Here is a 23795-nt window from a genome sequence, read left to right on the forward strand (position 1 = left end):
GCATTGGAAAAGGAAATGGCAACCCACTCCAGTGTTCTTGCCTGGAGAATCCCAGGGACGGGGGAGCCTGGTGGGCTGCCGTCTCGGGTCGCACAGAGTCGGACACGACTGAAGCGACTTAGCAGCAGTAGCAGCATACAGTCAAAGGCTTTGGCATAGTCAATAAAACAAAAGTAGATGTTTTTCTGGAACTCTCTTGCTTTTTCAATGATCCAACGGATGTTGGCAATTTGATCTCCGATTCCTCTGCCTTTTCTAAATCCATCTTGAACATCGGGAAGTTCACAGTTCACATACTGTTGAAGCCTGGCTTGGAGAATTTTGAGCATTACTTTGATAGTGTGTGAGATGAGTGCAGTTGTGCGGTAGTTTGAACATTCTTTGGAATTGGAATGAAAACTGACCTTTTCCAGTCCTGTGGCCACTGCTGGGTTTTCCAAATTTGCTGGCACATTGAGTGCAGCACTTTAACAGCATCATCTTTTAGGACCTGAAACAGCTCAGCTGGAATTCCATCACTTCCACTAGTTTTGTTCCTAGTGATGGTTCCTAAGGCCCACTTGACTTTACATTCTAGGATGTCTGGCTCCAGCTGTGTGATAACACCATCATGGTTATCTGGGTCATGAAGATCTTTTTTATACAGTTCTTCTGTGTATTCTTGCCACCTCTTCTTAATATCTTCTGCTTCTGTCAGGTCCATATGATTTCTGTTCTTTATTGAGCCCATCTTTGCATGAAATGTTCCTGTGGTATCTCTAATTTTCTTCAAGAGATCTCTAGTCTTTCCCATTCTGTTGTTTTCTTCTATTTCTTTGCATTAATCACTGAAGGAGGCTTTCTTATCTTTCCTTGCTCTTCTTTGGAACTCTGCATTCAGGTGGGTATATTTTTCTCCTTTGCCTTTAGCTTCTTTTTTCTCAGCTATTTTATATATACATTATTAATGTGTATCTTATACACAGTTGTGTATAAATGTCAATCCTAATCTCCTAATCCATCCTTTCCCCCACTTTCCCCCTTGCTCTCTCATTTTATTTATTTCTCCCTTTATCCCCACTTCCCTCTCCGACATCACCCACCATCCTCCAGGCCTCTCATGCATCTCCTTCTTGCTCTCTCATTTTATTTATTTCTCCCTTTATCCCCACTTCCCTCTCCGACATCACCCAGCGTCCCCCAGGCCTCTCATGCATCTAATGACACCCTTCTGATGAACACCTACTTGCATGCCAGCTTGTCCTGTTTTGCAGGCGTGTATTTCGGTGCTGCAAGGACCTGGTTCTTGGTGTCACTCAGCGCCATGCCTGAGGCCCTATCTGGCTGTGGGTGCCTCTCCTCTGAGGCTGCTCAGGCTGCATGGTGCCTGGGGCTTGAGTCTTCGCATTTTCCTCCTCTTTCTCTTTTGGGAGTGGGGGACAGCTCCCCATTGCCTCCAGCTTGTCACCACACAGAGGCTGTGTAGCAGACATCCCCACAGGTCTCGTGGACATGGCTGAAACCGTTTTTGGTATTTACATATCCAGGAGTGAAACCACAGCGTACCTGACTCAGTCGAGCCTGACAGCTTTCCAGAACTGGCTCCTGTCTCCCGCCGTCCTCAGCAACAGGCACAGTTCCCAGCTTCCCAAGTTTCCCAGTGGGACAGGCACAAAGCGGCAAGTTGCCGCTGTGACGAGCATTTCTCAGGCTTCCAATGACCTTTGGAACGTCAAGCCCAATTGAGACAACTACAGTCATCCCCCCATCTGTGGGAGATTGATTCCAGGAGCTCTGCAGATGCCAAAGTGCACAGATGCTCAGGTGCCTTATATAAAATGGCGCAATTTCTGCATGTTACCCACCCACATCCTCCTTTATACTTCATCTCTTTTTCTTTCACTTTTATTGTGATATAATTGATATACAGGTGGATTCTTTACCAGCTGAGCTACCAGGGAATCCCGTAATTGACATACAGCACTGGATATGTTTGGAGGCTTCTCTGGTGGTCAGTAGTAAAAAATCCACCTGGCAATGCAAGAGACATGGGTTCAGTCCCTGGGTCGGGAAGATCCCCTGGAGGAGGGCATGGCAACCCACTCCAGTATCCTTGCCTGGATAATCCCATGGACAGAGGAGCCTGGCGGGCTACAGTCCATGGGGTCGCAAACAGTTGGACATGACTGAGCGACTAAACAATCAAGTATAAGTTTAAGGTGTGTAGCATGATGACTAGACTTACATACATCATGCGATGGTTTGCACAAGTTAGTAAATATCCACCATCTCATATAAACACAAAGTTAAGGAAATAGAAAAAAAAATTGTGATGAGACCTCTGAGCATTTGCTGTCTTAACAACCCTCCTACATACTTTAAATCATAGCTAGGTTACATACAATGCCTAGTACAATGTAAATGATATGTCAATAGTTGTAAATACAATGTAAATGCTATGTAAAGCATTGCCTGCCAGATGCAAATTCAAGTTTTGCTTTTCGGGTCTTTCAGAAATTTTAAAAAATTTTTTCAGTTCCTGGTTGGTTGAGTCCAAGATGTGGAATCCACGGAGAGAGGAGGGAGGGCTGACCTTATTTTTCTTTCTGAGGAAGGAACCCCAACTCCCTGGTGCCCAAGCATGCTAGGCCATCATGCAGCTGTGCTTCTCAGAGAACTGCCAGCTCCCGCTTTCCTTCCTGCTCTCAGCTGGCAGCCTGCTGCTCCTGCCGCAGGCGCCTGTATGCAGGGGCACGCAGAGGCCAGACCTGGGGCTCAAGCGCCTGTTGCTGCCAGAACCGAAAAAAGAAGGGCGAGGAGTGACTGCCCGCTACTTCAGTGTCACAGCTTATTTCTAGGAGAAATAAACTTTATATATACATATATATATATTTAATATATATGTATGAAAGTGAAAGTGTCAGGCACTGTTTGTGACCCCATGGACTGTAGCCCGCCAGGCTCCTCTGTCCAAGGGATTCTCCAGGTAAAAATTCTGGAGTGGGTTGCCATTTCCTTCTCCAGGGGATCTTCCCAACCCAGGGATCAAACTCAGGCCTCCCATACTACAGGCAGATTCTTTACCATCTCGGCCACCAAGGAAGCCCATAAATATGTACATATAATACATATTATATATAATATATAGTGTATATATTATATATAATACATTATATATAATATATACACTACAACATTAATATATTAATAAAGTATATTAATACTTTAATATATTTAATATACTATAATATACTATCATTGAATATACTATATATAGTATATATAATATATTTAATATAGTTGATATATGTAACATGTATTTAATATATATAATATCATATACTTAATATACTATATAATTTAATATACTATACTAATATAATATACTTTAATATAGTATACTTTAATAAAGTATAATAATATTACTATATATAAGGCTCCACTGGTAGAAGTATATATTAATAGATACATATATTAATATATACTATGTATTAATATGTTATATAATATATTAATATATAATACATATTAATTATTATAATGTATATGTATACAGGCATACTGTAGTTCATGGGGTCACAAAGAGTCCAATATGACTTAGCAACTGAACAACAAATATGCATATATATATGTGTATATATACACACATATATATACACATATATATATATGAATGAAGCACTTTGCCATACACCTGAAACTAACACAACATTGTAAATCAACTATGAGCTATTCTTCCATAAAAAGGAAACCACTCACTGCTATTTTCTCAACATAAAAATGTATTTGAATCTTACTGAAATCATATTAAATACATAAAACTGCATTTGATATGTTTGCAGGCACAGCCCTTAGCTGAATCATAAAAAGACAGGTTATTTTTAAAATCTTCCCAACATTTTTGCAAAACGGGCTCTCTTGCCTTATGGCCTTCTCCTTCCCTGTTACTCAGAAGTTGAATTCCTCACCTGAGTTTAACTTCTCTCTGCTTTCTGGGCTGCGTCATGGAATCCCTTATGGAGCAGGCCTGCTCAGGAGACAGCTAGCACAGGGTTAATGGCTGGGAACATGGTTGGTTACACCCAGGACATTGTTGATAACCATGGACCCTCAGAAGCAGCATGGGTGATGCTTTGCCCAGGTTCCCAAAGACGGGCTGCCTCTTTCACCCTGTGGGAATATTTGTCCCACTTATTTGTGATGTTACCAGGCCCTGTTTGCTTCTGTTTTTCCAGCTGGCTTAAAAATAGAGTAAAATACCATTTCCGGTTCCACACCCTGCCTCCCATACTAATCTGCTCTCATTCTGTCTCCAAACTACCACTTCCACTGGGGGTCAGGAGGTACAGTGTCCCCATGACCTTGGGATATTTTAAGCAACACTGGGGCTGGGCCGTATTAGACCTTCCATCTTGCTGGTCACACCACAGCTGTCTGCTCGCCCAGCACTCAGTGCGGACAAGAGGGTTATGTAGCCAGGGCACCTGACAGCATGGTGATGATGGCAGAGGGCCTGGAAATGTTGCCTTTCTCCAAGAGCAGGGGGAAGAGGAATCTCAAAGAAGTCCTGCCAAGAAGAGCAGGGTCCACTGAGCAAGTCTGTGTCCTCAGGAAGAGGAATGCAGGTGGCAGGCCGGATGAGTGTGGATCCCACTTTAGGAGTGTTCTCTCTAGACTGAGTACAGAGCTTCCTTGGCTTATCTTTTTGGGGGCTGTGCTGGGTCTTCATTGCTGCTCGTGAGCTTCCTCTAGTTGCAGCAAGTGGGGGCCTCTTATTGCAGTGACTTCTCTCCTTGTGGAGCACAGGCTCTAGACATGCAAGCTTCAGTAATTGTGGCTTGCGGGTTCAGTAGTTGTGGCTACAGGCTTAGTTACTCCGTGAATGTAGGATCTTCCCAGAGGAGGGATCAAATCCGAGTCCCCTACATTGGCAGGCTGATTCTTAACCACTGGACCACCAGGGAAGTCCCGCTTCCTTGATTTACAATAGAGTTGCATCCCAATAAACCTATCATAAGTTGAAAATATCACAGGTCAAAAATGTATTTAATACACCTGAACATCCTAGCTTAGCCAAGTTTACCTTAACTGGGCACAGAACATGTACATTAGCCGACAGGTGGGCAAACTCATCTATCACAAAGTCTATTTATAATTGTGTTGGTTATCTCCTGTAATTTGCTGGGAAAAAAAAACAAAACAAAACAGAATGGCTGTCCACATACCGGTTATTCACCCTTGTGATCATGTCGTTGACTGGGAGGAGCTGTGACTGCCACTGTCCAGCATTACAAAGGCACTGGACCCCACAGCACTAGGTGGGAAAGGATCGTGGTTGTTGTTCAGTCACTAAGTCGTGTCCACGTTCTGCGATCCCATGGACTGCAGCATGCCAGGTTCCTATGTCCTTTACTATCTCCCAGAGTTTGCTCAAACTCATGTCCATTGAGTCGGCAATGCTATCTAACCATCTCACCCTCTATCGTCCCCTTCTCCTCCTGCCTTCAATCTTTCCCAGCACCAGGGTCTTTTCCAGTGAGTCAGCTCTTCACATCATGTGGCCAACGTATTGGAGCTTCAGCAATAGTCCTTCCAATGAATATTCGGATTCTTTACCACTGAGCCACCAGGGAAGCCCTGGGAAAGGATAGAAATTCACAATTCAAAGTATAGTTTTCTCTGAATTCATATTTCTTTCACACCATCATAAAGATGAACCATCATAAGTCAGGAACCAACTGTACATACTCAGGATATCAGCAAAGTCTGATATCAGACTTTAGGCAGTGTGTTAGTTACATTTTAAAATATTATGCTCAGTGTGTTTTTAGGTAAACTACCCCTGAATTCAAAGTAATGAGCATTATCATTAATTTTTTTAAAAAACTAAAATAAATACACTTTCATGATCAAAACTGAGAAACATTGAGAAGATACTGTATTTATAGCACTTTCACATGTTAATAGTTGGACAACTTGCTTTAAATTTAGGTAACTGGAGATTAAGAAAAAATGTATTTAGTATATTATAATATATGAAAATGTAAGTGAGGTAACATATATGTTTATATATGTTATAGATAAACTGTTTATATATTGTTAATCCATGTTTTCCAACTTTGCAGATGTCCTCTGCAGGCATAGAAAAGTCCAGAAGAAAATATACCAAAAGAGAAAACAGTGATAATTACTTAGAATAATATATAAGACTTTTTCCCTTCTTTTTGCCTTTCTATTACTTTCAATTTTTTTCTTCAGAAATTAGATTAAAAAAGATAAAATCCCAAGGTCCTTTGTTATTACTAAAAGCAAACCAGAGCTGCTGTAGCACATGTACAGAAAGCCCTGACTTCAGGTTGCTCATCCCTTTTGTGGTGGGGGAACAGGTTCAGTGGCTCTGAGTTTTCTGCCAAAGTAAGTACAGGTTTCTGCCTCACCAAAGGGCCAGATGTCCATTCACTTGTTACCAAACCAAACCTTGATATGCTCACCTTCTCGCAGTAAAGCCAATCTGCTGACACTGGGTTTTACTGCAGGAAAAGTACAGCATTTATTCCAGGTGCAAAGCAAGGAGTCCAGGCAGCTAGTGCTCAAAAGACTAGAACTTCCTGATGGGTTTCAGGGAAGCATTTTTAAAGGCAACGTGAGGGAGAGAGCCTTAGAGTACATGATCAACTTGTGCACAGTTCTCTCATTGGCTGATAGCGAGGTAACAGGACAGGGTACCAGGGGTTAACGTAATCACTCCTGAGGCTCCAGTAGGTCTGGAATATACATGCTAATAATGGTCATTGGGTGGCTTCCCAGGTGGCACTAGTGGTAAAGAACCTGCTTGCCAGTGCAGGTAGATTAAGAGACGTGGGTTCAATTCCTGGGTAGGAAAGATCCCCTGGAGGAGGGCATGGCAGCCCACTCCAGTATTCTTGCCTGGAGAATCCCATGGACAGAGAAGCCTGGTGGGATGCAGTCCATAGGGTCACAAAGAGTCAGACACGACTGAAGCAACTTAAAACACACACAGTAGTCATTGGGTAGTTAACCTTTTCCTTTTGGTGGTGATTTTAGAACCTGGAAAACAACTCAGTGATGTGCATGAGATACTGTTAGCCCTGCTGTGTACTTCAGGGAGGAACTAAAGATTCTGTCACTGCCATATGGCTGATTTACTGTTTGAATTGTTACCAATTCTCCTGGCCCAACTGCTACTTTTGTCACTACATAATCACATACCTTCAATCATTAATTCTTGAGTCAGGCTTTTGTGACTCTGGGGAGTCCTGGGAGACTGAGCTTTTCTACAGATGAGAGGCAGACAAAGGACTCTGGGGCCAGGAGGAGAGTGGGGATCTGGCCCAGGAAGACCCCATAGGGTCCTGCTCCTTACATATTTGTTCAACATGTTGATGGAGCAGCTGCTTGTGCTGCACACCCACTAGGTGCTGGGGGTGCCGTGAAAATAAACAGATGACATCCTGTCCTCATGGAGAAGCTTTTAAAAAAGAAACTATGGGGTGTTAAACAGTGATGAGAGCTAAGCAAAAGAAAATAAAACAGGGCAAGCTGGACAGTGCGAGGTGGGTTGAAGCTTTGGTTAGTGATGGGGGTAGTGCAAGTGAGGGGAAGAAAGGTGTGAAGAGCTAAGTGCGATGTTGGGGTGCACTCCCCCCAAGAATTCTGTGGCCTCCTGGGCACCAGGACTGGGCATGGACCAGCATCCGCATGATCCCCAAGCAGCTCAGCCCTGGTCCAGCTCAGCCCCATGGCACTCAGCCATCACAGCACTCACGGGTAGTCCTGACTCCCCCAGCAGGGCCTCCCAGCCACCCTGCCGGCCGAGCTTTCATCCAGGTAGATGAAACAGAAGAGCGCTGCAGGGATCCATAAGGCAGCATGTCCCCACTCAAACTGGAGGAGTGGGAGCACTTTCTGATTTTCTTTTTTTTTTTTTTTCTGGAGACTCAGGATTAAAATTTAAGCCCAGCACAAGACTCTGGGTTCTGTGGGTGATGACAGATAGCTGCACCTGTGAAAGGAGGGAGACACAAGTGGTGGCAACAAGGCACCCAGTAGTGGGAGATGCAGGTAGTGCCAGGGCTGGCTGACCCCATCCTCCCCGACTGCTGCCCTCTATTGCTGGGCAAGACATCTCTGGGGCCTGCCACCACTGACATAGCAGCCCAGGCAGAAAACCTCAGTGTCTCCAGCTTAAGGGAAAGGAGAGAGGTCAGCCAGGGCCAGAGTGGTGTTGTGGAGGCAATCTGAACGTCGGTTGGAAAAGAATTTCCAGACACAGAGCATCTCAGAAGGGAGTGAGTTTATAGAGACCAAAGAGCAGAGATAATGTGGGTGCTGTGAGCTAGCAGGCTGATACCTCCAGACAGACCAGTGAAAGCCGACCCCTTTCGTGGATTAGTAGCCAATTTTTATAGCCTCAAAACAAAGAAAATTCGTGCTGGAAGGGTGGCATTAGTTGATTGGTTAGGGTGAGCACTGGAAAGGGCATTTTTGCCTAATATGGAGTCAGGAAGCCTGTTCATGAGGATCAAGGAGTGGCTTTTGGCAACGATGAGGTGACCTTGTTTCTAGGCTCTACTTCTGGCCTTGGTACAAGGTCTTGCACCTGTGGCCTGGGGGCAGGACTAACAGTGATCAGGAGTGTGTGTGTGTGTGTGTGTGTGTGTGTGTGTGTGTGTGTTTCAGGTATGTAAATTCAGAAGCTGGATAGATGTTCCACAGGCTACTGGTTGGTTCACCAGCATGCTTAACGATTAAGAGTGATTCCCAACTCCTTTTAAATGGTTCCACCTACTTAGCATCCCCTCCTTTTGCATATTTGCTATTTGAAGACAATATCAGGTTCAGTTAGCTTCACATCTTCCCACTTTTCCTCTACCACTACTGGCATGGGAGGCCATTCCCTCCTCTGGGGGATCTTCCCAAGCCAGGAATTCAACTGAGGTCTCCTGTGTTGTAGGTGGATTCTTCACCATCTGAGCCACCTGAGAAGCCCTCTACCACTCCTGGGATTTGCCAATACGAAGTCCTGGGACAGACAAACTGCCATTCATGGCCAAGCAGTGGTTTCTCCTGATCAATACTGTGTGGTGCTAACTGTTACATTCTTGTTTGTTGCAGCCCCAACCCCAAAAAGGCAAAAATGTGACCACTGGTCCCCGTGTCCTGCAGACACCTACGCTTACCGGTTGCTCAGCGGGGGTGGCAGGGACAAATACGCCAAGATCTGCTTTGAGGATGAGATGTAAGTATCAGTGCGAGAAAAGAAAGCCTAGCTCCCCTGTGTTGTTGTTTGCCTTCTCTGAGGCTGAAAAGTGAAAATGAAAGTCGCTCGGTTGTGTCTGACTCTTCCTGACCCTATGGACTCCTCTGTCCATGAGATTCTCCAGGGAAGAATACTGGAGTGAGTTGCCATTTCCTTCTCCAGGGGATCTTCTCAACCCAGGGATTGAACCCAGGTCTCCCGCTTTGCAGGCAGAATCTGAAACTGACTAGGCAACAAGTCTGTCCCAGGAGAGAAAGGCATGTCCTGGACTTCAGCCAGAGGCTAGGGGCATCCGAGGGGAGCTGAGAAAGCCTGCTGTGCCCACGGTGGGGTGGGGACACATGGATTGTCTCTCGTGGTTTTATGTGTCACATGTTGAGCTTCCATTTGACAGCAGTCAGCACAGAACTCAAGGCTTCCCTGGCGGCACTAGTGGTAAAGAACCTACCTGTCAATGTGGAAGATGTAAGAGACGTGGGAGTTCAGTCCCTGGATCAGGAAGATCCCCTGGAGAAGGATATGGCAACCCACTCCAGTATTCTTGCTGGAGAATCCCATGGACAGAGGAGCCTGGCAGGCTCCAGTCCATAGGATCAGAGTCAGACATAACTGAAGCAAGTAAGCACGCTTGCACACACACAGCACAAACTTCAGAATGTATTTTGCACTCTAGCCCTTCAAAATCAGGGAAACACCAAAACTCAGGACATAGCTGTCCTTGCATTTGGGTTTTGAGTCTCACCCTCCTGAATAAAGTCAGTGTCATCTCTCCCTGCAGCTCACACCACTCGCTCAACTCAGTCCAGGTTCCCTGCAACTGCTTTACCCTTAATAGCCCACTAATCCCTGGCACTTGGAACGCTCCTAGCCCAGCGTGTTCCATGGCTAGAGCTGCATAACAAAGTACACAGACAGTGCAGCTTAAACAACAGACATTCATTCTCTCACACTCTGGAAGCCAAACGTCAAGATCAAGGTGTGGGCAGGGCTGGTTCCTTCTGGGGCTGCTAGGGAATGTCTGTCTCAGGTTCTCCCCTTGACTTGCAGATGCCATTTTCACCCTGGGTCTTCACGTCACCTTCCCTCCTTGTGTCTTGGTCCCAACTTCCCCTCTTTGAAAGGACACCGTTCATATTGGATTGCTGTTGTTGCTCAGTTGCTAAGTCATGTTCAATTTGTTGTGACCCCATGGACTGCAGCACACCAGGATCCCTGTTCTTCACTATCTCCTGGAGTTTGCTCAAACTCCTGTTCATTAAGTCGGTGATGCCATCCAACCATCTCATCCTCTGTCGCCCCCTTCTCCTCCTGCCTCAGTCTTTCCAGGCATCAGGGTCTTTTCCAATGAGTTGATTCTTCGCATGAGGTAGCCAAAGTATTAGAGCTTCAGCTTCAGCTTCAGCATCAGTTCTTCCAAAGAATATTCAGGGTTGATTTCCTTTAGGATTGACTGGTTTGATTTCCTTGCTGTCCAAGGGACTCTCAAGCATCTTCTCCAACACTACAATTTGAAAGCATTAATTCTTTGATGCTCCTCCTTCTTTATGGTCCAAATCTCACATCCATACATGATGATTGCTGGAAAAACTATAGCTTGGACTAGACGGACCTTTGTCTGCAAAATGATGTCTCTACTTTTTAATACACTATCTAGGTTTGTCATAACTTTTCTTCCAAGGGTCAAGTGTCTTTTAATTTCATGGCTGCAGTCACCATCCACAGTGATTTTGGAGCTCAAGAAAATAAAATCTGTCACTGTTTCCACATTGTCCCCTTCTATTTGCCATGAAGTGATAGGACCAGATTCTATGATCTTAGTTTTTTGAATACTGAGTTTTAAGCCAGCTTTTTCACTCTCCTCTTTCACCCTCATCAAGAGGCTGTTTCATATTGGATTAGGGTCACTCTAAAGAACTTGTTTTAAATGAGTCACCTCCTTAAAGGTCCTGTATCCAAATGAGGTCACATTCTGAGGTTCTTAGGATTAGTATAACATTTGACCTTTGAGGGAACACAGGGTAACCCACAACACCCAAATTAAGGATGGTTTGGGTGATTAAGTGATTACTGCAGATAAAAGAAACTGAGTGCTCCTAACCCTGAGCAGGAGGTCATTTGGAGTCATCCCATCAATTCCCCAAAAGCCAGGCCCACCCTCCCTTCTTTGTTGGTTGCTTGTTGCCCAGAGCACTTGACTCATCCGCATTTTCCTCCCTCCATCTCAGTCACTTGTCTCTGCATATATCTCGTCCACCAGGAAGTGAGCAGCACACTCAGAGAGAGGGTCAGATTCAGTTCCACATGCCTTACTCGGTCCTGGCATATCCTTTGTTCAGTATTTGTGAGTTGGGTAGAAATAGCCCCTCTACAGGTCCATCCCTTCTCCAAGCCCCATTCACTCTGCCAGTTTATTGACAAACGTTCATCCACCGATGAACCCCTGGGGGTGAGGCACTCAGTGGAGGGACCCTGACATGGAACATGTGGCTCCTGCCCAAGAAGCTGACATCACAGTTCAGGGTTCTCCACCTCAACCCCATGGACACAAGGGCCTGCTGGTTCTGTGTGGTGGGGGCCACACTGGGCATTGCAGGCTTGGCAGTTCCCCAAGCCTCCACCCACTGGATGCCATAGAGCCTTCCCCACTCCCTCTGGCTATGACAACAGCACTCATCCCAGATATTGTCACATGTCCCCAGGGTGGCATAATCCTACTCCCCACCCCATTAAGAACCACTGGTATGGAGAGAACAAGTTGGCAGAGGAGTAGGTGGACGTGGAGTACATCTCTCTCCACAGATACATCAGGAATACACCTTCAGACACAGAAGTGCATGTGGAACACCAGCTGAGAGCCAACAGGAGTACCTGACCTGTGGAAAAGAATATATAGAACCATGCAAAACTCAGTAGCATGAAGGAACTATGGGGGAAAACTGGAGTGTTAGTAGGACTGGACCTCAGCGGGTGGGGGACTGAAGCAGGGGTCTGATCCCCACATCAGGTTAGTTGTCTGAGTCAGAGGAGAGACATTTAGGGCTGAGAGTGAAAAAGCTGATCTGTGGCATCCTAAATGGAATGAGAATCAGACAGTCCTTGCCACAGCCATACATACCCTGGACAGGGACGCAGGTCCTCTGGAAGACACAGCGGCTAGGAGCTGGAGTTTAGGGATTGTGGAGCAATCCCAGGGGAAGGGCTACTGATGACTATGGAGAGACGGATTGAGGGGATGTGAGGTAAGAGATTGTGGAGAAAAGCTGGGCAGCCATAGGAGCAAGGCGAAACTGCTGAGTCACATGTAGTGGGTGGAGCCATCACCATAGGCTTTCTCTCCCCACACGCCAGCACTGGCAGCTGAACAATAGAGAGGCTGGCCTGTCAAACGCCTGATGCACTGAACTACAGAGCAGGACCCCACCCAGGGTGCGCCTTTAAGTGCCTGATGCACCGATTTACAGAATAGGACCCCAGTCAGAGGGGCCCCCTCTGTGTGCCTGATGCACCAAACAACAGAGAAGGACCTCAGGGAAGGGAGCCCTCTAAGTGTCTGAATGGGCAGAGTTATGGAGAAACAATGGCCAAAGAGGCCTTCTGATCGCCAGCTACAAGAGGCTCTGATAGAGCCATAACTCCTGCGGTGGAGGCAGTCTGTGTCCCTGCACACTTGGTGCCGCCAGGGTCGCCTCAAGCCAAGCAGCTGCACTGCCTTCATGTTCAACTCTCACTGGGGCAGAGCTGCCACAGGCAAAAAAAAGTCTTTCATCCATGTGCACAGGGTCTCTTCGGTCGTGTCTGACTCTTTGTGGCCCTGTAGACTGCGGCCTGCCAGGCTTGTCTGTCAGGGAAGGGGTTCTCCAGGCAAGAATACTGGAATGTATTGACCAATACTGGTTGCCATACCCTTCTAGAGCACTGTGTTTCCTGCTGCCCTAGCCGCCAACTCCCCTGAGTTACCTGGTGCTGCCAGAACCCCTGAAACCCAGGCAGCTTCACGACCTCCACACCTGGCCCTCACAGGGGCAAACCCAAGTCCTCCAGGCAAGCCTCAGGAGCAAACCTCAGTGGATGACCCACATGCAGAGGTGGAAATAAAACCACAATTTAAACCCAGGGGCAGTATGGCTAAGGAAGAAGACCCAAAAACCTTCCCACCAGCTGTACAAGCTACAGACAAAATCCACACAATCAACTAGGCACACTCTGTCTATGAAATATATAAAAGGGCACTGAGAGCTCCCAGAGAAGAAAACGCACTAGTTCTGATAGCTGTGGACATCGAAGGCAAGAACACACAGGAGTAGGACCAGATTAGAATCTGAGCTGCCCCCACAGCAGGTACAGAGATCAGCACAGTGTTGGAGGGCATTCTAGGGAGGTGAGGTGGACTGTGCCTCCAAGCGAAGGAAAGGACTCTGACAGCAGTGACTCAAGAAAAAGGTTTATTATTCTTATGTTTTCACTTGTTCTGTAGATTTTTTGGATTTTTTTCCCCTTTTATCACCCCTCTGTTGGAGTTGTTGATTTTATCGGCACTATGAAATCTAATTAAGCTTTTGAGCTTTTTTTTCCCTTCAGTCACATTTTTTATTGTTGTTATAAACCTCTACCTCTGTGTTGGGCTTTTGCAGTTCTGTGGAGTTTTCCTTTTTTAAAAAAAAAATTTCTTTTTTCTTTTCTCTTTTTTTAATTTAAAATTTTTTAAACCTGTTATTATTTTTTTCTACATTTATACATTTGTTTGGCTTTCTTACTGTTCTTTCCCCCTTTAAGTTAATCTTTAATGTATAAAAATTTTCTTCATCTACCTTGATTTAACTTTGCATATCTATTCTTTGTATTTTTATTTCTTTCCTTTCCTCTCAACATATTTGTTACTTTTCTTTTCATTGCTTTATTTCCCACTTGGCACCTTGCTTTAGTTTTGTTTTCCAGTTTGTGCTTTAGTTAGCTTTGTTCTTATAACTAGTAAATATAATTTGGTATTTCTTTGTTCGCTGGGTCAATCTACTGTACTTTATTTTTGTTGGACTGTTTTCTCTTTGCTCATGGGTGTATATGCATATGTGTATATTTCATTATTTTAATTATTATTTACCGGTTTTCAGACTGCCATTTGTCTGTGGTTCATCTTTGGTTTCTTATTTTTGGATATTTGTTTTAATCTCACTTAATGCCATAACAAACCACTTGTGGAATCGTCATTCCTGAAAAGAGATCAAGCCCTGAGCCTTTGGAGTGGGAGCACTGACTCCAAGACCCTAGACTACCAGAGAACTAACTCTAAGGAGTATCAAATACTGGGAACTCACATAAAGGAAACCAGTTGAATACAAGACCTGGCATCACCCAACCACCAGTAGCACCCTGTGCAGGATGCCTCATCTAAACAAAACAAAACAAAAATACAAACCCAATCATCAACAGACAGGATTACCACCTAACTCAACCTTGACCATCAGAGGAAAAACAAACAAAAACTCAGCACAAATCTCACCCTAAAAGAAACTTACACAAACCACTGGACCAACCTTAGGAGGACAGAAACCAAAAGGAAGAAAGACTTCAATCTTGAAGCCTGGGAAAGTTCAGTTCAGTCGCTCAGTCATGTCCGACTCTTTGCGACCCCATGAATTGCAGCATGCCAGGCCTCCCTGTCCATCACCAACTCCCGGAGTTCACTCAAACTCACATCCATCAAGTTAATGATGCCATCCAGCCATCTCATCCTCTGTCATCCCCTTCTCCTCCTGCCCCCAATCCCTCCCAGCATCAGAGTCTTTTCCAATGAGTCAGCTCTTTGCATGAGGTGGCCAAAGTATTGGAGTTTCAGCTTCAACATCATTCCTTCCAATGAACACCCAGGACTGATCTCCTTTAAGATGGACTGGTTGGATCTCCTTGCAGTCCAAGGGACCCTCAAGAGTCTTCTCCAACACCACAGTTCAAAAGCATCAATTCTTCGGTGCTCAGCTTTCTTCACAGTCCAACTCTCACATCCATACATGACCACTGGAAAAAGCATAGCCTTGGCTAGATGGGCCTTTGTTGGCAAAGTAATGTCTCTGCTTTTCAATATGCTATGTAGGTTGGTCATAACTTTCCTTCCAAGGAGTAAGTGTTTTTTAATTTCACAGCTGCGATCACCATCTGCAGTGATGTTGGAGCCCAAGAAAATAAAGTCTGACACTGTTTTCACTGTTTCCCCATCTATTTCCCATGAAGTGATGGGACCAGATGCCATGATCTTCGTTTCCTGAATGTTGAGCTTTAAGCCAACTTTTTTACTCTCCTCTTTAACTTTCATCAAGAATCTTTTGGGGAAAGGAGACCTCAAACATAGTAAGTTTAAAAAAAAATAATGAAAAAGCAGAGAAATACTACACAAATGAAAGAAAAAACTAGAAACACAGAAGTACAAATAAATGAAGAGGAAATAGGCAAACTACCTGAAAAATAATTGAGAGTAATGATAGTAAAGATGATCAAAACCCTTGAAAACAAAATGGACAAAATGTAAGAATCAACTAATAAAGACCTAGAAGAATTAAAGGATAAACATACAGAGACAAACAACACAATTACTGAAACTAAAAATACTCTAGAAGGAATCAATAGCAGAACATCTGAGGCAGAAGAATGAATCAGTGAGCTGGAAGATAAAATGGTGGAAATAATTTCTGAAGAAAAAAAGTAAAAAGAATGAACTGAGGATAGTCTCAGAGACCTCTGGGACAATATCAAATGCACTAACATTCAAAATATACAGATCCCAGAAGAAGAAGAGAAAAAGAAAGAGTATGAGAAAAATTTTGAAGAGATTATAGTTGAAAATTTCCCCAACATGGAAAAGGAAGTAGTCAACCAAGTCCAAGAGGCACAAAGAGTCCCATACAGGATAAACCCAAGGAGAAACACGCCAAGACACAAACTAATCAAACTAACAAAGACTAAACACAAAGAAAGAATATTAAAAGCAACAAGGGAGAAGCCACAAGTAACATACAAGGGAAATCCCGTACACTTAACAGTTGATCTTTCAGCAGAAACTCTGCAGGCCAGAAGGGAATGGCAGGATATAGTTAAAGTACTGAAAGGGAAAAATCTACAACCAAGACTACTGTACCCATCTAGGATCTCATTCAAAATTGATGGAGAAATAAAAAGCTTTTCAGACAAGCAAAAGTTAAGAGAATTCAGTACTACCAAACCAGCTTTACAACAAATGTTAAAATGGCTTATATAGTCAAGAAGTACAAGAAAAGAAAAAAGATCTACAAAATCAACTCCAAACAATTAAGAAAATAGCAATAGGAGCAAATATATCAATAATTACTTTAAATGTAAATGGATTAAATGCTCTAACCAAAAGACACAGACTGGCTGAATGGATACAAAAACAAAACTCATATATGTGCTGTCTACAAGAAACCCACTTCAGACCTAAAAAACACTTATAGACTGAAAGTGAAAGGATGCGAAAATATATTCCATGCAAATGAGAAGCAAAAGAAAGATGGAATAGCAATCTTCATATCAGACAACATAGACCTTAAAATAAATATTACAAGAGATAAGAAAGGACACTACATAATGATCAAGGGATCAATCCAAGAGGAAGACATAACAATTGTAAATATCTATGCACCCAACATAAGAGTACCTCAATACATAAGACAAAACACCAACAGACGTAAAAGGAGAAATTGACAATAACATAATAATAGTAAACTTTAACACCCCACTCACATGAATGGACAGATCATCAAAACAGAAAATTAATAAGGAAACACAAGTGTTAAATGACACATTTGATGAGATGGATCTCATTGATATCTTCAGGACATTACATCCAAATACAGAAGAATACACCTTCTTCTCAAGTGCACATGGAATATTCTCCAGGATAGACTACATCTTGGGTCACAAATCAAACTTCAGTAAATTTAAAAAAATTGAAATCATTTCAAACATCTTCTCTGACCACAACGCTATGAGACTAGATATCAATTACAAGAAAAAACCTGTAAGACACACAAACACATGGAGATTAAACAACATGTCTCTAAATTACCAACAGGTTTCTGAAGAAATCAAAAGGGAAATCAAAAAGTTTCTAGAAACAAATGACAATGAAAACACGACAGCACAAAACCTAAGGGGTGCAGCAAAAGCAGTTCTAAGAGGGAAGTTTATAGCAATACAATCCTACCTCAAGAAATAAGAAAAGCATCAAATAGACAACCTAACTTTACACCTAAAACAACTGGAAAAAGAAGAAGAAGAACAACAACAACAAAAAAAAAAACACCAAAATTAGTAGAAGGAAAGAAATCAAAAAATCCAACAGAAATAAATGAAAAACAAAAGAAAGAAACAGTAGTAAAGATTAATAAAACTGAAAGCTGGTTCTTTGAGAAGATAAACAAAATTGACAAACCTTTAGCCAGACTCATCAAGAATAAAAGAGAAAACAGTCAGATCAACAAAATTAGAAATGAAAAAGGAGAGGTTACAACAGACAATGCAGAAATACAAAGGATTATAAGAGACTATTATGAACAACTATATGGCAATAAAATGGATAACCTGAAAGAAATGGACAGATTCTTAGAAAAGTTGAATCTTCCAAGACTGAACCAGGAAGAGATAGAAATTATGAACAACCCAATTATAAGCATTGAAACTGAAGCTCTGATAAAAAAAAAATCTCCCAAAAAACAAATGCCTAGGACCAGATGGCTTCACAGGAGAATTCTATCAAACATTTAGAGAAGAGTTAATGCCTATCCTTCTAAAACTCTTTCAAAAAATGGCAGAAGAAGGGACACTTCCAAACTCATTCTACGAGGCCACCATCACCCTGATACCAAAATCAGACAAAGACAACACACAAAAAAAGAAAACTACAGGCCAATATCACTGATGAACATAGATGCAAAAATGCTCAGAAAAATTTTAACAAACAAAATTCAGCAATACATCAAAAAGCTCATACACCATGATCAAGATGGGTTTAGTCCAGGAATGCAAGGATTCTTCAATATATGCAAATCAATCAGTGTGATAAACCATATTAACTAGTTGAAAGATAAAAATCATATGATAATCTCAATAGATGCAGAAAAAGCCTTTGACAAAATTCAGCACCCGTTTATGATTAAAACTCTTCAAAAAATGGGCATAGAAGGAACCTACCTCAACATAGTAAAGGCCATATATAATAAGCCTACAGCAAATTTTATTCTCAATGGTGAAAAACTGAAAGCATTCCCCCTAAGATCTGAAACAAGACAAGAGGGTCCACTTTCACCACTATTATTCAACATAGTTGTGAAAGTCCTAGCTATAGAAATCAGAGAAGAAAAGGAAATAAAAGGAATCTAGATTGGAAAAGAAGAAGTAAAGCTCTCACTGTTTGCAGATGACATCAAACTGTACATAGAAAGCCCTAAAGATACTATCAGAAAATTGCTAGAGCTAACCAGTGAATTTAGCAAAGTAGCAGGATACAAAATCAATACACAGAAATCATTTGCATTTCTATATACTAACAATGAAAAATCAGAAAGAGAAATTAAGGAATCAATCCCATTCACCATTGCAACCAAAAAAAAAAAAATTAAATATCTAGGGATAAACTTACTTAAGGAGACAAAAGAACTGTACACAGAAATTTATAAGACACTAATGAAAGAAATCAACGATGACATAAACAGATGGAGAGAGATATTCCATGTTCCTGGGTAGGAAGAATCAATATTGTGAAAATGACTATACTACCAAATGCAATCTACAGATTCAATCTGATCCCTGTCAAATTACCAAGGGCATTTTTCACAGAGTTAGAACAAAAAATTTCACAATTCATATGGAAGCACAAAAGACCCTGAATAGCCAAAGCAGTCTTCTTGAGAAAGAAGAATGGAGCTGAAGGAGTCATCCTTCCTGACTTCAGATTATACTACAAAGCTACAGTCATCAAGACTGTATGGTACTGGCACAAAAACAGAACTATAGACAAATGGAACAAGACAGAAAGCCCAGAAATAAACCCATGCAACTATGGGTACCTTATTTTTGACAAAGGGGGCAAGAATATACAATGGGGCAAAGACAGCCTCTTCAATAAATGGTGCTGGGAAAACTGGACAGCTCCATGTAAAAGAATGAAATTAGAACACTTCCTAAAACCATACACAAAGATAAACTCAAAATGGATTAAAGACCTAAATGTTAGACCAGAACTTTAAAACTCTTAGAGGAAAACATAGGAAGAACACTCGATGTCATATATCAAAGCAAGATCCTCTATGACACACCATCTAAAGTAATGGAAATAAAAACAAAGTAAACAAGTGGGACCTGATTAAACTTAAAAGCTTTTGCGCAACAAAGGAAACTATAAGCAAGGTGAAAAGACAGCCCTCAGAATGGGAGAAAATAATAGCAAATGAAACAACTGACAAAGGATTAATTTCCAAAATACACAAGCAGCTCATACAACTCAATACCAGAAACACAAATAACCCAATCAAAAAGTGGGAAAAAGACCTAAACAGACATTTATCCAAAGAAGACATACAGATGGCTAACAAACACATGAAAAGATGTTCAACATCACTCATTATTAGAGAAACGCAAGTCAGAACTACAATGAGATATCACCTCACACTAGTCAGAATGCTGCTGCTGCTAAGTCGCTTCAGTCGTGTCCGACTCTGTGCGACCCCATAGACGGCAGCCCACCAGGCTCCCATGTCCCTGGGATTCTCCAGGCAAGAACACTGGAGTGGGTTGCCATTTCCTTCTCCAATGCACCAGTCAGAATAGCCATCATCAAAAAATCTACAAACAATAAATGCTGGAGAGGGTGTGGAGAAAAGGGAATGCTCTTGCACTGTTGGTGGGATGTAAATTGATACAGCCACTATGGAAGAAGGTATGGAGATTACTTAAAAAACTAGGAATAAAACCACCATATGACCCAGCAATTCCACTCCTAGGCATATACCCTGAGGAAACCAAAATTGAAAAAGATACTTGTATCCCATTGTTCATTGAAGCATTATTTACAATAGCTAGAGCATGAAGCCACCTAGATGCCCATGGACAGACGAATGGACAAAGAAGTTGTGGTACATATACACATGGAATACTCAGTTTCAGTTCAATCCCTCAGTCATGTCCAACTCTTTACGACCCCATGAACTGCAGCACGCCAGGCCTCCCTGTCCAACACCAACTCCCAGTTTACCCAAACTCATGTCCATTAAGTCGGTGATGCCATCCAACAATCTCATCCTCTGCCGTCCCCTTCTCCCACCCTCAATCTTTCCCAGCATCAGGGTCTTTTCAAATGAGTCAGCTCTTCACATCAGGTGGCCAAAGTATGGGAGTTTCGGCTTCAACATCAGTCCTTCCAATGAACACCCAGGACTGATCTCTTTTAGGATGGACTGGTTAGATCTCCTTGCTGTCCAAGGGACTCTCAAGAGTCTTCTCCAACAGCACAGTTCAAAAGCATCAATTCTTTTGTTCTCGGCTTTATGGTCCAACTCTCACATCCATACATGACCTACTGGAAAAACCATAGCCTTGACTAGACAGACCTTTGTTAGCAAAGTAATGTCTCTGCTTTTGAATATGCCATCTAGGTTGGTCATAACTTTCCTTCCAAGGAATAAGCGTCTTTTAATTTCATGGATGCAATCACCATCTGCAGTGATTTTGGAGCCCAAAAATAAAGTCTGTCTCTGTTTCCACTGTTTCCCCATCTATTTGCCATGAAATGATGGAACCAGATGCCATGATCTTAGTTTTCCGAATGTTGAGCTTTAAGCCAACTTTTTCACTCTCTTCTTTCACTTTCATCAAGAGGCTCTTTAGTTCTTCTTCACTTTCTGCCATAAGGGTGGTGTCATCTGCATATCTGAAGTTATTGATATTTCTCCTGGAAATCTTGATTCCAGCTTGTGCTTCATCCAGCCCAGTGTTTCTTATGATGTACTCTGCATATACATTAAATAAGCATGATGAAATATACAGCCTTGATGTACTCCTTTTCCTATTTGGAACCAGTCTGTTGTCCCATGTCCAGTTCTACCTATTGCTTCCTGACCTGCATACAGGTTTCTCAAGAGGCAGGTCAGGTGGACTGGTATTCCCATCTCTTTCACAATTTTCCAGTTTATTGTGATCCACACAGTCAAAAGCTTTGGCATGGTCAATAAAGCAGAAATAGATGTTTTTCTGGAACTCTCTTGCTTTTTCCATGATCCAGCGGATGTTGGCAATTTGGTTTCTGGTTCCTCTGCTTTTTCTAAAACCAGCTTGAACAACTGGAAGTTCACAGTTCACGTACTGCTGAAGCCTGGCTTGGAGAATTTTGAGCATTACTTTACTAGCATGTGAGATGAGTGCAATTGTGCGGTAGTTTGAACATTCTTTGACATTGCCTTTCTTTGCGATGGGATGAAAACTGACTTTTTCCAGTCCTGTGGCCACTGCTGAGTTTTCCAAAATTGCTGACATATTGAGTGCAGCACTTTCACAGCATCATCTTTCAGGATTTGATATAGCTCCACTGGAATTGCATCACCTCCACTAGCTCTGTTCGTAGTGATGCTTCCTAAGGCCCATTTGACTTCACATTCCAGGATGTCTGGCTCTAGGTGAGTGATCACACCATCGTGATTATCTGGGTCTGAAGATCTTTTTTGTACAGTTCTTCCATGTATTCTTGCCACCTCCTCTTAATATCTTCTGCTTCTGTTAGGTTCATACCATTTTTGTTGTTTATTCAGCCCATCTTTGCATGAAATGTTCCCTTGGTATCTCTAATTTTCTTGAAGAGATCTCTAGTCTTTCCCATTCTATTGTTTCCTCTATTTATTTGCATTAATCACTGAGGAAGGCTTTCTTATCTTTCCTTGCTATTCTTTGGAACTCTGCATTCAAATGGGTATATCTTTCCTTTTATCCTTTGCTTTTCACTTTTCTTCTTTTCACAGCTATTTGTAAGGCTTCCTCAGACAGCCGTTTTGCTTTTTTGCATTTCTTTTTCTTGAGGATGGTCTTGATCCCTGTCTCCTGTACAATGTCACAAACCTCAGTCCATAGTTCATCAGGCACTCTGTCTATCAGATCTAGTCCCTTAAATCTATTTCTCACTTCCACTGTATAATCATAAGGGATTTGATTTAGGTCATACCTGAATGGTCTAGTGGTTTTCCCTACTTTCTTCAATTTCAGTCTGAATTTGGCAATAAGGAGTTCATGATCTGAGCCACAGTCATCTCCCAGTCTTGTTTTTGCTGACTGTATAGAGCTTCTCCATCTTTGGCTGCAAAGAATATAATCAATCTGATTTCAGTGTTGAACATCTCATGTATTACTCAGAATGGATATTACTCAGCCATAAAAAGGAACACATTTGAGCCAGTTCTGATGAGGTGGTGAACCTAGATCCTGTTATACAGAGTGAAGTGAGTCTGAAAGAGAAAGATAAATATCATATTCTGACACATACATACAAAATCTAGAAGAATGATACTGAAGAACTTATTTACAGGTTAGCAACAGACAACCAGACATATGGACATGGGGAGAGGGGAGGAGAGGGTGAGATGTATGGAAATAGTAACATGGAAATTTACAATACCATATGTAAAATAGACAGTGGATGGGAATTTGCTGTATGGCTCAAGAAACTCAAACAGGGGCTCTGTCTCAACCTAGGGGGGTTGGATGGGGATGGAGATGGGAAGGAGGTTCAAAAGGTAGAGGATATATGTATCTTTATGGCTGATTCATGGTGAGTTTTGAGAGAAAACAACAAAATTCTGTAAAGCAATTATCCTTCAATTAAAAAAAAGAAGAACCATTGGTATAGATGGAGAGAACAGAGTTTGCCAATGTCCATGGTAATACTTTAAACAGTACGTGAACTGTGAACTTCCAAATGTTCAAACTGGTTTTAGAAAAAGCAGAGGAACCAGAGATCAAATTGCCAACATTCGTTAGATTATCAAAAAAGCAAGAGAGTTCCAGAAAAATATCTATTTTTTCCTTGTTGACTATGCCAAAGCTTCTGACTGTGTGGATAACAACAAACTGTGGAAAATTCTGAGATGGGAGTACCAGACCACCTGACCTGCCTCTTGAGAAACCTATATGCAGGTCAGGAAGTAACAGTTAGAACTGGACATGGAAAAACAGACTGGTTCCAAATAGGAAAAGGAGTACGTCAAGGCTGTATACTGTCACTCTGCTTATTTAACTTATATACAGAGAACATCATAAGAAACACTGGGCTGGATGAAGCACAAGCTGGAATCAAGATTGCCTTGAGAAATATCAATAATCTCAGATATGCAGATGACACCACCCTTATGGCAGAAAACGAAGAACTAAAGAGCCTCTTGATGAAAGTGAAAGAAGAGAGTGAAAAAGTTGGCTTAAAGCTCAACATTCAGAAGACTAAGATCATGGCATCTGGTTCTATCACTTCATGGCAAATAGATAGGGAAACAGT

The 23795-nt window shown here is 42.4% G+C and overlaps 1 protein-coding gene across 2 annotated transcripts in view; it reads left to right on the plus strand.

Annotated features, from left to right (window-relative positions):
- The window catches only part of FAM3B (FAM3 metabolism regulating signaling molecule B), a 71452-nt gene that overhangs the window by 20672 nt on the left and 26985 nt on the right, over positions 1 to 23795 (plus strand). For both annotated transcript variants that reach the window (XM_006076942.3, XM_006076941.3), the window contains exon 3: positions 9115 to 9238. In XM_006076942.3, coding sequence (XP_006077004.1) covers positions 9115 to 9238 — 124 coding nt within the window. The remainder of the gene's footprint in view (positions 1 to 9114; positions 9239 to 23795) is intronic.

This window comes from Bubalus bubalis, chromosome 1, assembly GCF_019923935.1.
Source record: "Bubalus bubalis isolate 160015118507 breed Murrah chromosome 1, NDDB_SH_1, whole genome shotgun sequence".
Taxonomy (NCBI): Eukaryota; Metazoa; Chordata; class Mammalia; order Artiodactyla; family Bovidae; genus Bubalus; species Bubalus bubalis.